At 49.1% G+C, this 13137-nt stretch overlaps 1 protein-coding gene across 2 annotated transcripts; it reads right to left on the reverse strand.

Moving 5' to 3' along the window:
* Positions 1-653: 653 nt before the first annotated feature.
* On the reverse strand, positions 654-4951 carry LOC105465858 (dopamine receptor D5). Of its 2 annotated transcripts, XM_071093869.1 has the most exons (2): positions 4576-4869; positions 654-4274 (listed from the first exon to the last, which is right to left on the reverse strand). In XM_071093869.1, the coding sequence occupies exon 2, from the start codon at positions 4219-4221 to the stop codon at positions 3007-3009; it is 1215 nt and encodes a 404-aa protein (XP_070949970.1). In that variant the 5' UTR covers positions 4222-4274; positions 4576-4869; the 3' UTR covers positions 654-3006. The 2 variants fall into 2 exon arrangements, with proteins under 2 accessions (XP_070949970.1, XP_011712804.2); XM_011714502.3 differs by having other exon boundaries at positions 654-4951.
* Positions 4952-13137: the final 8186 nt, after the last annotated feature.

The raw sequence follows: 13137 nt of genomic DNA on the forward strand, positions 1-13137 counted from the left end.
AATAAATGAACAAAAAACTGAATGTTCCGATCTGTGAACTAGTGCATTTGCTGACTGAAGGTGTCCTGGCATCCTCTCTCACCATCAAAGTGCAGTTAGGATTAAAGACTCCACGGTCAGGCTACCTGGGTTCAAGTTGAGCTCTGCCACTCAACAGCTCTGTGACCACAGGCTGGTTATACAGCCTGCCAATGCCTTCATCTCCTCATCTGTAAAATGGGGTAATAAGGGTGCTTACCTCACAGGGCAGTGTGAGTCAAATTAATTAATACATATGTTGTACCCACCACAGGCTGAGTCTCCATCATGCCTGCTGCGATTGCTGCTATGGCAATTAACATTAATCCTATCATGCTCCTCTTTTATAGCCTTCCAGCCACACTCCTCCGAGGGCGCCAAGAACAACCCCATTTCCAAGCCTTTGCACTTGCCACTCCCTCTGCCTGGATTGCTCTCCTTTTCAGACATTAGCAGCCCTCCAACCCTTACTTCATCAAGGTCTCTCTTCATGTGCGTCTTTGGAAAGTCCTCCCCTGACCACCATAAATAAAACAGCAGCTTCACCACCCTGTTCACCCTGGGTTTTTTGCAACATAGCAACTACCCCTGCCTGGCGTTACCTATCCTGATCAGTACAGCACAGTGCAATGCAGTGCAGTATAGTACAGAACTCTTTATTGGCTTATCTCTCCCCCGACTCACATAAATGTCCCAAGACAGCAGAGAATTTGATTGACAACTATATTCCCAGCATCTAGAGCAATGCCTAGTGCATAGTACATAATAATGGTGAGTGATATTTTACAGGAAATTCCAAAGTCCTTACATAATCTATTTTCCATAACACAGAACTTGTCTAAACTGGAGCCTAGAACAGTGTTTTTCACAAAAGATTTTGCTCATAGCAACCCGTGCTTTAGAACAGAATATTGTAAAGACTTCCAGATCAGTTAGATTTGAGTTTCTCAAACCGTGACTGTGGACTCCAGAGAAACAGTAACAGGAATTCCACCAAACAAGGTTCACAAGGTGAACGGCATTGGGAACTGATACAGAAACTTCCCCAACTGGAGGATGCATCGTGCACAGGAGAAGCTCTAAGAAGTCCTATCGAGAAAGCAGGTATTGAACCTGGGTTTGCTGAACTTATTTCACCAGAGACCCCATCCATTAACATTTGCATCGCAAAGCACGATTGAGTAAACAGTGATCTAGTATAAGTGTTTCCATTTGCAGACACAGACGGAAAATGAGGCCCAGAAAGGTTAATTGAGTCATTCAAGGTCACGCGACCATCTCCTGAATCCTATAGCTGTGTACTTTTCACTGCTCCTAATGTTGCCTAATGGTTTGCTTAGCTATCCATTCACAGGAGGTCAGAAACTGAACACGGACCTCAGATTCCAGTATCATTTTGACTAAATTATATATAAAAATTGACATACTGAATAGGATTTGCTTTCAATCTCACTGTTCCAGAAATAGTCATTCATTCAACAAGTATTCATTAAGCATTATGTGCCAGGAACTGCACATTTTGCAGTGATCAAGATATGGCTGCACAGAAGACTGACAATAAAATTATCCTTAAAGAGATCAAAATTGATTGAACTGTCCTTGATAAAACTGCTTCAAAGCAGGGACTTGCAAGAAATTGCATATTCTCATTTCATTTGCTTCCATTAATAGTGCTCACATTTAGATCTGATGGTAATAATATGCTCTCAACTGGTGTGGGTCTGGAATAAAACACTCCCCTTGACTGTGCACACTGCAGAGAGCAAAAACAAAATGATTGGAGTCAGCTGGGCTTTTCTGTTGAGCACTTTGACCTACAGATATTCCAGTTTCAAGTTCATTCACATTTCATCTCTGGCTTCTACATCTTAGTTAAAAAGCATTTCCCTATTTTGCTCTTGTCCACTAAGGAAAATGCCTATTTAAAAATAGCGTTTCTTTTTTAAAGCATCTTGATTCACACATTTCAAAGCTCTTCAGAAAACATGATTTCTCAAAAGCCATGTCATTCTAAAACATGCTACAGATTTCAGATAGAGAAAGATTCAAGGTATTATTCTACATGATCTTTTCAATGAACTGATCGCAACTGTCTAGGAATCAGGTGAGTTGTCTTATGTTACTTCAAAAAGGATTCCAAATGAGAAAAGAAAAAAAAAAAATCTGGGCTTGAGAAGATCTAATGCCATGCCATTGAATCCAAGTTTCAGCACAGAGCCAACATGTGTATAAGCAATAAAAAGAAACCTGAGAAAACAGAAGCTCCTCAAGGTCCTTTGCCCTGGTGTATCTTTAAGGCCAAACTGTAAAGAGAATAAGCATGTACTTCCAGACCCAGCAAATATCTTCTTTGCATTTTAAGGATGCACTCATGGTTTTCTCAGAAGCAATCCTGAAGCCCAGTGCAGCAAAGCAAAGACAGTCACCGCATAATACAAATAATTTGTGTTTATTAGACACCAGAATAAATCAGGGAGACTTCTTCAGCTATGGTGAAGAGACACCCACCAGCACAGAGAGAAGAAATGACATGAGCACAGAGTCACGGGAATCCAGACACAGGAGAGCTGTGCTCCCACCGCATCACTGCACACACACACAAACTGCTGTTTAAAAATCAATTCAAACACAAACAAGTGACTGAACAAGCCATTAGTTTAAAAAGGGAGGGGAGAGCATATTTTTTAAGGACCAAGTATCACTTTTTTTTTTTTTTTTTTTAAGGATGCAGCACCATACTCTCTTCTCTAATATGATCATTGGTCCATCTCTGGTAGGCTGGGTATATTTGACTGAGTTTATTGCAACTGCTTCGGCCAATTATTTGAACTACCAATCCATGGGGTGAGGTTTCTAAGCACATGAACTACTGCACAGAAACACATGATAAAGGGAGAAGCACTGGAAAGGCATGTATTTGCGTGTGTGTGCATGCTTGTCAGTGTCTGTGCAGTTATGCAGATCCATGAGGGCGTTTCTTAATGCAGTTTAATGGAATCCATTTGGGGTGAAAGGTGTTATTTTGCCTAAAGAAATCTCCCCCTCGCAGTCCAGCTCCCAGACAGACTCTGCAACAGGGTCACCATCTGGGGATGTCTGATAGATCTGGGACATGCGATCGAAAGGACCCTCCTCCTCCTCATCGTTGTCCACCTCCGGGTCGCCGGGGGTAACAGCGTTGGGCATCATGTGGATGTAGGCAGCTGCGATTTCCTTGTGGAAGACGGTGTCTTGGTTGTAGGAGATGAGCTCATTGCTGATGTTCACCGTCTTCACCGGCGTGCGGGAGCAGACGTGGCTGCACCCCAGCAGCTGGGCAAACACCTTCCGGAAGTCGGCGTTGAAGGCATAGATGATGGGGTTGAGTGAGGAGTTGGCCCAACCGAACCAGACGAAGACGTCGAAGGTGGTCTCACTGACGCAGGGGAAGCCGGCCGGAGGGCCTTCGGGGTGTCCACTGCAGAAAGGGACCATGCAGTTAAGGATGAAGAAGGGCAGCCAGCAACACACGAAGACCCCCATGATCACGGACAGGGTCTTGAAAACCTTGGTCTCCTTCTTGATGGAAGCGCGCAGGCTGGTGTCGGGCGCGCAGGCTGCGCTGCTCCGGCAGCTCTGCGCGTGCTCTGCGGCCCTTTCCAGGGAGGAAATCCTGCGGATCTGCACCTGGGCGATGCGGTAGATGCGCGTGTAGGTCACGATCATGATGGCCACAGGGATGTAGAAGCTGACGAGCGAGGAAGAGATGGCGTAGGTTCGATTCAGGCTGGAGTCACAGTTCTCTGCCCTCACGTCGGGTTCCCAAACGTCCTCCTCCCAGGGCGTCCAGTTGGCCAGGTTGTTAGTCAGGTCCAGCCCGCCCCAAGAGCCCGCCTGGTCCCTGTGCCAGTTGAGCTGGACCGGAATGAAGGAGATGAGGATGGACAAGGTCCAGGCCAGGCCGACGATGACCAAGGCCATGCGCTGGGTCATCTTGCGCTCGTAGCGGAAGGGCCTGGAGATGGCCCAGTAGCGGTCCACGCTGATGACGCACAGGTTCAGGATGGAGGCTGTGGAGCACATGATGTCGAAGGCCACCCAGACGTCGCAGAACGCTCCAAAGGGCCAGTAACCGGCCACCTCGGCGACTGCCTTCCAGGGCATGACCAGCAGCGCCACGAAGAGGTCTGACACGGCCAGAGACACGATGAAGACGTTGGTCATCTTGGCGCGCAGGTGGCGGCTCCGCACGATGGCTGCACACACCAACACGTTGCCTAGCAGGGTCCAGATGATGAGTAGGGTCAGCAAGCAGGCGGTGACCACCTGTGCGGGCCCCAGTGGCGGTGCCCCCGCCGAGCCCCCCACAGTGTTCCCCTGCGCCAGCTGCTGTTGCAGCGCGAACTGCCCCGGGTACGCAGTGCCGTTGCTCCCTGGCGGCAGCATTTCGGGCTGGGCTGCAGGGGCGGTCTCTGGGCGGTCCCAATTTCAGCCCTGAGACCCCAAGGCAGCCCCATGGGGCACCCTAAGGATGCGCCCCCTCAGCCAAGGGACCCTCGAGCCCCAGAGGGCGCTCACCATGAGCTGCGCCGGGCCCCGGAGCGCGCGGGGACTTCTCTTGCCTCCTGAAGCGCCTCTGGCTCGGTGGCGATGGTGCGCCCCTCCAGTCTTAGCGCTGGGGACAGGAAGCGGCTGGTGCCCGCTGACAGCCAGGGCTGTTCTCGGGAGTCTGCAGCGCGCCGGACGGCAGCGGCAGCGGCTGTGTCTAGTTCAGAGCGAGAGAAGAGAACAAGCCGCCACTAAGGGGCTGGGGCAGGCAGCCGCGGGCGCCGGGCTGGCACTGCGGCGCTGCCGCGGTCCCTGGCCGCTCCCGGGCCCCGCGTCCCGCCCCCAGCGCCTCCGCGCCCAGCTCTCTCGAGCTCCCGCCCCACTTGTGCCTTGGCGACCTCGCTCACCGCGCTCAGCGCGCCAGAGTTTAGGGGAGATCCCGCAGGTCTGAGGGGCGCCCCAGCGCCAGACCCTAGCCTCGGGCCGGGGAAAATTCTCCCCGGGAAGACCGAACGGCGCTTGGCGCAACCCTGGAGCCCTAGCCCTGGCCACGCTTGGGGAACAAGAGGTGGGGTAGGGAGGAGGACGCGAGGGCTTCCGGAGGAGGAAAGAGCATTTGAAGGGTAAAGGGGGCAGCCTTGGATTGCCCACAGACCTGAGTCCCAATCCGGACTTTATTCCCAGCTCTGCAACTTTGAGGGCCCTACAAAACTTTACCTGGCCTTGGTTTCCTTCACCGCAGCGTGGGATAATGAATGATTCCTACTCCTGGGACAGTGTCAGAACTCGGGGAAGCCGTCTAGGATGAGGTGTCCAGTAGACAGTGTCTCCTAGGAACAGGCTCCCGCTTCCCCCAGCCCCTCCCTCAACACCCTGAGGCTGGGGCTTCACCTGACCTCTTGGGAGACTGTCCTTGCCCCACCACCGCCCTAAATCCTTGAGCGATTTTTCCCTTGGGGAATAATTTGGGATGAACCCAGAAGACAAGAGGAGGAAGAGAGTACCCCAGAGGGTTGGAAGCCTCTTCTTTGCAGGGCACTTTTACAGTCTTTCTCTTTTTCAACCTTGAGAGGGATGGATAAATAGCTCAGTGTTAACAGAAAAGAAACTGAGGGGGCCCAAAACCCAAACTGAAAGAAAAGAATGATGGCAAACAATAAAGAAGGCAAACAGTGTTCCTGAGCTCTGAGCGCACCTCCCAACTGACCAGTTGCATTTGTGAAGTGTTTTGGCCTCTGCTGGCCTTAAGCTCAGCTGAAGGCAGCTGGGAGAGAAAGGGATGTAACAGCAGCCAGCTGCACAGCTCCATCTGCGACCTGCTGGCCCAGACACCTGCAGCATGGTGAGGTCTAGAAACAGACTGGACTTTCTCCTCCCTTCCTAGTCTCCCCCTCCACCAAACACACCTGCACCCTGGACCAATACCTGCAAGTGGCCCAGCTTCTCAGACTTAGGCTACTCAGCCTACGCAGTCCCTTCCCCCAACCTCCTTCCCCTTCAGTGCTTTCTGCTGCTGGAGAGGGTAAGACCATCTGTCCAGGTGCCTAAACCTGAAACCGAAGGGCCATCCTCACCTCCTGTCTCTCCTCATCTTCTGGGAGCTGGACCACTCCTCTCGCCACTGACATCCCTGTCCAGAACTGTGCCTTCTCTACCCTGTTTGATGGTTGCGCTCTCCTGGCCTCCAGGCTCTGCCCTGACCCTCTGTCTTCCCAGCACGCAGTGATCTTTCCTGAATGTGACTATGCTCATGTCACTCCCCTGATGAAACACCCTCAGTGTGTTTCATGATCAGCTCCCTGTGGCCCCTGTTCCTGGCCCGGCATGCAAGGTCTTTTCCTCATCTTGCCCTCATCTTTGTCCATAGCTCCTGCTTCTCCTTTCACCACTCTGCATACAGCCTAGATTCAAGCTGCCACCACCGCCGCCACAGCCAGAAAAGAACACACATTGTAAACGGTCATATGGTACTTCCTGAACCTGGAATGACCTTCCCCCATCCTCTCCTCCTGGAGAACGCCAAGTCATGATGTCAGACAAGAACTTGGATTTTGGAGACAGGGGTTTGAATTCCAGTCACTCATTCTTTCATTCAGTAAATATTTAACAAGTACTGACATGTCCCAGATGTTGTTTTACTCACTGGTTATACAATGGGAGGGAGAGAGAGAGAGAGAAAAAGAGAGAGAGAGAGAGAGAGAGAGAGAGAGAGAGGTGCTATTCTAAAAGCTTGAAGTCTAGGCTGTGCACGATGGCTCACGCTGCAGGATGACTGTAGTCAATAATAACTTAATTGTACATTTACAAATAACTAAAAGAATGTAATTGAATTGTTGGTATTAGAAAGGATAAATGTGCTGGGTGCAGTGGCTCACGCCTGTAATCCCAGCACTTTGGGAGGCCGAGGCGGGCGGATCACAAGGTCAGGAGATTGAGACCATCCTGGCTAACACGGAGAAACTACCTCTCTACTAAAAATACAAAAAATTAGCTGATCATGGTGGCGGCGCCTGTAGTCCCAGCTACTTGGGAGGCTGAGGCAGGAGAATGGCATGAACCCAATGAGCCGAGATCACACCAACGCACTGTAGCCTGGGCAACAGAGTGAGACTCCATCTCAAAAAAAAAAAAAAAAAAAAAAAAGTTTAAAGTCTCGATAGGCTTTAACCCAGGAATAATCCAAAGAAATGCACAATTACAAATGTGACAAGGGCTGTGAAGGGAAAGTTCACAGCCTTATTGAAGTGTACGGTAGTTGGGGAGGTTGGCCAAGGCAAGATGTTTAGGGATGGCTTTCCTGGGGAAATTTCTCTTTGGGTTGAATCAAGTTAAGTAGGCAAAGGGGAAGACAGAGGGAAGAGAAGTATGGCAGGCAGGAAGAACCGGCACTTACTAGCTTTGGGATATCCGGCAGGTCGCTTGATCTCTCTGAGCTTCAGTTTTCTCATCTGGGAAATTAGGTAATAATAGTCGTTTAGAAAGTGTGATGAGACCGGCCAGGTGTGGTGACTCATGCCTGTAATCCCAGAACTTTGGGAGGCCAAGGCAGGCAGATCACGAATCAGATCGAGACCATCCTGGCCAACATGGGGAAACCCCATCTCTACTAAAAACACAAAAATTACCTGGGCATGATGGCGTGCAGGAAGCAGAGGTTGCAGTGAGTCAAGATCGCGCCACTGCACTCCAGTCTGGGTGACAGAGCAAGACTTCCTCTCAAAAAAGAAAAAAGAAAAAAGAAACTGTGATGAGACCAAAACAATTAACACATGAGTGTTCTGAACCTCCTTTCTCCCTCTGCTGTATCTGCAGTTTCTTGACCTGGGCTGCGCTCCAATGAGAATTCTAACTTGGCTTTTGTGATAGAGAGTGGATACATTATTAGACCTGAAAAGCTGGAGGAGGGAAGAATGGTCCCAAAAGGAAGAGACTGTGCTTGTCTTCACAATAAAGAGCAGAGAAGTGGGGAGAGGTATTGAAAGCTGTGGGTGGAGTTTTGCAGGGAAAATTGCATGAAAGAGGTGAGAGAACTGGGATCTGGGGGAATCTGGATAGGAGAGTAAAAGGGAATTCTAGAGAACAATCCCTACTGACTTCACAGAATTTAAGAAATGCAAGTAAAGGGCCGGGCACAGTGGCCCACACCTGTAATCCCAGCACTTTGGGAGGCTGAGGCAGGTGGCTCACTTGAGGTCAGGAGTTCGAGACCAGCTTGGCCAACATGGTGAAACCCTGTCTCTACTAAAAATGCAAAAATTAGCCAGGCATGGTGGCATGTGCCTGTAATCCCAGCTACTCAGGTAGTTGAGGCAGGAGAATCACTCAAACCCAGAAGTTGGAGGTTGCAGTGAGTCGAGATCACACCACTGCACTCCAGTCTGCTGGGCAACGGAGCAAGATTCGGGGGGGAGTTGGGGAGAAGGAAGGAAGGGAGGAAATAGAAATAGAAATGCAAGTAAAGAATTTCCATTTGAAAATTGCCTTTTGTCTGCTGAACATGAGACTGCTTGGAGACTGGGCAACATGGATCTCTGTAAGTTGTACAAAGCACTTAGCAATGCTCAAACCTCTCCATCTTTTCAGAGCCCGCTCAATCACTTCTTCAGAAAGGCTTACTGAGTCCTCTGCACTGAACAGGTGTCCTGTCTCCAGGAGAGCCCTGGGCTGGCTCCTAATACAGCTGTTAGGACCCTGGACTGCACCATCTTTCACATCACTGCCTGGCCCTCTAGAATCTCAGCTTCTTAAATCAAGAAATCGTGTCTTGTTCATGTCTGAATTCCCCAAGCGAACACAGTGAGTGGGTGCTTGACAAATCTTTGTCGGTAATGAGCAAAAAAGGGATCCTGTGCCCAGCACTGTGAAATCAATGCACAGAAGATGCAATCAAACCAAGAGAGGTGCATAGACGCTGGCCACACACGCTGACATTTGTTTCCAGATATTCCAGTCCCCCTGACTTCCACCAATCCATTCATTCACTCCACACGCATTTTTGATGGGATGGAGGCAGGGCCATACAGGTCGTGTAAGTCACAGATAGGGTGGGTTTGTATAATGAGTATAAAAAACTTCCAGCAGAAGTTGATAAAGTATATCAAGAAAGGGCTCTCTTCAAGATCACTCCACTGCACTCCAGCCTGGGTAACAGAGGGAGTTTCCATAAAAAAAAAAAAAAAAAAAAAAGCATGGATGGGGGAAGGGAGCTCTTTTTTTCTAATTAGCACAGGATTGCCTTTTCAGCTAGGGGTTCTGCTGCAATCACCTCCCAGACCCTATTCTAGGGCCCAGGGATAGAAACAGAATAAAAAACATATTCCTTGTCTTTCTAGGGCTTGTGTTATTGAGGAGAGAGAAATAAACAATTTCAAAATAAACAATGTCATACAGTGCTAAGTGCTATAAATAAAATCAAACAGAATAGCGAAAGAGAGAGTAGCTAGACTGGAGGGAAAAGCTGCTTCAGAATGAGTTGTCGAGGAAGCCTCTTTGCAATCAGAAAGGTGAGAAGGATTTAGTCAGGCAAATATCAGGGGTAAATTATTCTTGGAGGAAAGTGAGCCCAAGCAAAGGCCCTGGGGCAGAGATAAAGAGGTAAAGGGGTCAGGATGTCTGTAGCAATAGTGGCCAAGGGAGGGAGAGGTATGAGACAAAGGAGGTGAGCCCTGTTGCCATGGTGAGGGCATGAGGATTTATTCTAAGTTCCAGATACCTGGAGTTAAAGTCCCCTGAACTGGACAATAACTACGAGTCTTCATATCCCAATGCTACAGTCTTTAAGCCCCTGTTATAAGAGCTCAGAGGCTTCAGAGATGACAGGAAACACCAGAACGCTATGGTGGAGCATATCTAGGTGCCTTCTCCCAACTCAGACCCTTTGACTGTAAAAAGACACAGGTTTCAAGGCTGAGATCCACAAAACTCTAGCAAATACTGCACAGACACCGATCAATGATAGCACGTGCTGCCTGTCACCCTGGAGCACCAGGCAGGGTACCAGAGCACCCTTGCTGCGCCAGCCTCTGATTGTTGGTTATAGGGCGGTCTGAGGTAGTCCCAAAAGCTGGGATGTCCAAGGTAGCTGGGGTCAGTCAGGAGGCTCAGGGCAGTGGCAGGAAAGTATTTTCCCTCCCTGGTAGAGCCACAGCAGGGTATCAAGGCTGAATATCAGTGGCGAGAAGGACCATGACACAGCACCAAGATGTGGGGAACAAATTTTGTTGGAGCTGAATCCAGAAAAACAATCTTCTAAGCCACTCTCCTGCCCCTCATTTAATCATTGTGCTTTTGGGTGCACTTAGACTACTCTGAAACATTCAGAACTCTGTCAAAATAAAAGAAATACCTCTTTCCTCAGCACCTCTCCCACTTGGGCATCAGTCTTGGCTTCCTCTCTACTTGCTTTCACTTGCTCCTTGTGGCAGAGATGGCCCCCAGCAGATCCTTCCCTTTGGGTTCCCTTGCTGTCAGGTGGAGGCTAGGGAGTGAGATTCTGGCCAATAGAATGTGGGCAGAAGTGATGTGAACCACAGATCTGAGCCTTGGGAACATCCCACAGGATGAGCTCTTCCTCCAGCTGCTGCAGTGGTCTTGGAAGCCCCGTGTGTTCTACAAGTGTAGCTACAGATGGAGAAGGCCCATATGCTAGCTAGTCTCCAAAGATGGCGTATTAGGCCATTCTTGCATTGCTATAAAGAAATATCTGAGACCAGGTAATTTATAAAGAAAGAGGTTGAATTGGCTCATGGTTCTGCAGGCTTTACAAGAAGCATGGTGCTGGCATCTGCTTGGCTCCCAGGGAGGCCTCAGGAAGCTTACAGTCATGAGCAGGCACATCACGTGGCCAAAGCAGGAGCAAGCAAGAGAGAGTCCGTGGGAGGGATCTACCCCATGGTCCAAACAACTCCCACCAGGCCCCAACTCCAGCACTGGAGATTGCAATTTAACATGAAATCTGGGTAGGGATAAATATCTAAATTATATCAGAGGGACTTCCCTGGAACCTCCTGGTTTCCACGTCCCCTTCCATGCTGCTTCTGGGGTGGCCCCCTGGGAAGCCAAGACGGCAGTGGCTCTGATGCAGCATGGGGGCTGAGGCTCAGCCATGAGGGGGTTCACAGCTGCCACTTTGGTCTTTTGGAAACGTTGCTCATGAGAGTCTCCCCATTGGGCCCTAGTCACCATGCTATAAGAAATGAAAGTCGTGCGGAGAGGCCACATGGAGGTTTTCTGGTCTAGAGCACAACTGAGCTCCCAGAAAACAGCCAGCATCAATGGCTGGCCATGTGAGCCAGCTGGCATGGACATTCCAGACCAGTCTGTCCTTCTGTCACCTTAGCTACAGGGAAGGCCCATGACCCCAGAAGTGCCTGTCATTATTCTGAATTCTCTGAACTCAGCGGTCCACCGAGGTATGGAAGCATGTTTCACAAGGGTCCGATGGAGTTCTGGCCTGGGTTGATGTGTAGATGCTGGAGAGAGAAGCTGGGTTTCTTTCTGCTGGGGTGGCTCTGCTGGGATGTGGTGGGCCTTGGGTTTCCAGGTGGTCATTTTCCTTATTTGCAGTAGAAGGAATGAGGCCCATATTGAGAATAGAGCAAATTAGAGGGAGAGAATGAGAAAGAAGTAGGGAGAGAGGAAGGAAGAGGAAAGGAAGGAAAAAGAAGAACAAGGGAAGGAGGAGAGGAAAGAAAAAGATAAGGAAAATGAGAAGGAGGAGAGGAAGAGGAGAGAGAGAGAGAAAATGACTTCTTTGAATCTCTAAATTCAGGCATACCATGGTCTCTGCAATTACAAAAGTCAGTAAGTCACCCTTTAGCTGAAACATGTCTAAGTGGAGTTTCAGTTGTTACAACTGACAAAGCCCTGACTAGCACAAGGAATAAACAATGTTCAGCAGTGGCATGAGAACAAGGGACGACCTGTTTGATGGGCAGCACAGGAAAGGGCTGTCCAGAAAAGATGACACTTGGGCAAGAGGGCAAAGTGGAATTCACCAGCATGCAGGGTGGAAATACGACCCTAACAGAGGGAACAGCAAAGGCAAAGCCTCAGAGGCAGGAAGCGTTACATGTGAAAGGATACGTTTTTAGAACACTAAACATTCTCCCTGTTATCCAAACAACTGAGTGTCTCATCATTTTTTGGCCAGGTGTGGTGGCTCACGCCTTTAATCCCAGCACTTTGGGGGACGAGGTGGGCAGATCACCTAACAGGAGTTCGAGACCAGCCTGGCCAACATGGCGAAACCTCATCTCTACTAAAAATACAAAATTTAGCTGGGTGTTGTGGCAGACACCTGTAATCCCAGATTCTCGGGAGGGTGAAGAATCACTTGAACCTGGGAAGCAGAGGTTGCAGTGAACTGAGATTGCGTCACTGCACTCCAGCCTGGGAGACGAGATAGAGCAAGACTCTATCAAAAAAAAAAAAAAAAAAAAAAAAAAAGGACTGGGTTTCTCATCAGTTTTGGAAACTGAGTTTTTTCTGTATCAAGACCTTATGATGCAAAATATAATATAATATGCAGCTAGGTCTCCACAGCCTTCAGTCTTTCCCAGGGAGAGCTCCATGAGCTGCTTGTCTGCTGGGGATGGTGGTTTTGAGTAAGTAGTGGGTGTCCTTTCTTATCCAGGCTCTTTCCCACAAAGAGTTGGGCAGAGTTAAAAACTGCTGGAAACCAAGATCTCTCTCTGACATTGACTTGTCAGAGCTCAGCCTCATCAGCATAGGCTCTAATCAGCTAAGCAGCTAATAAACTCCTGCCTCATTTCATCCAGCCAGAGCCCTGATCTCAGGGGATGATAGAGAGGAAATGATCCTTTCACATGCCTGGCTCCTGCAAAATTGTACTAAGAGGATTTTCCTCGAACATTTCAGCACAGAGCGAGTTTTCCTAATCCAGTTAGCAAATATTCTTCTAGTTAAACTCACTGGCCCTCCTTTTTCTGAAGATGTATTTTAAATTGGATTTGCTTCACTGAGACAAATGGAAAACTTGATAAGAAAATGGGAGGGATTTTGCTGCACCCGCTGCTGGTATCGAAACAGTCAACTCTGTATGACAGCAATAAAAGCTCTGTTCCGTGGCTG

Source organism: Macaca nemestrina, chromosome 3, assembly GCF_043159975.1.
Source record: "Macaca nemestrina isolate mMacNem1 chromosome 3, mMacNem.hap1, whole genome shotgun sequence".
NCBI classification, from domain to species: domain Eukaryota; kingdom Metazoa; phylum Chordata; class Mammalia; order Primates; family Cercopithecidae; genus Macaca; species Macaca nemestrina.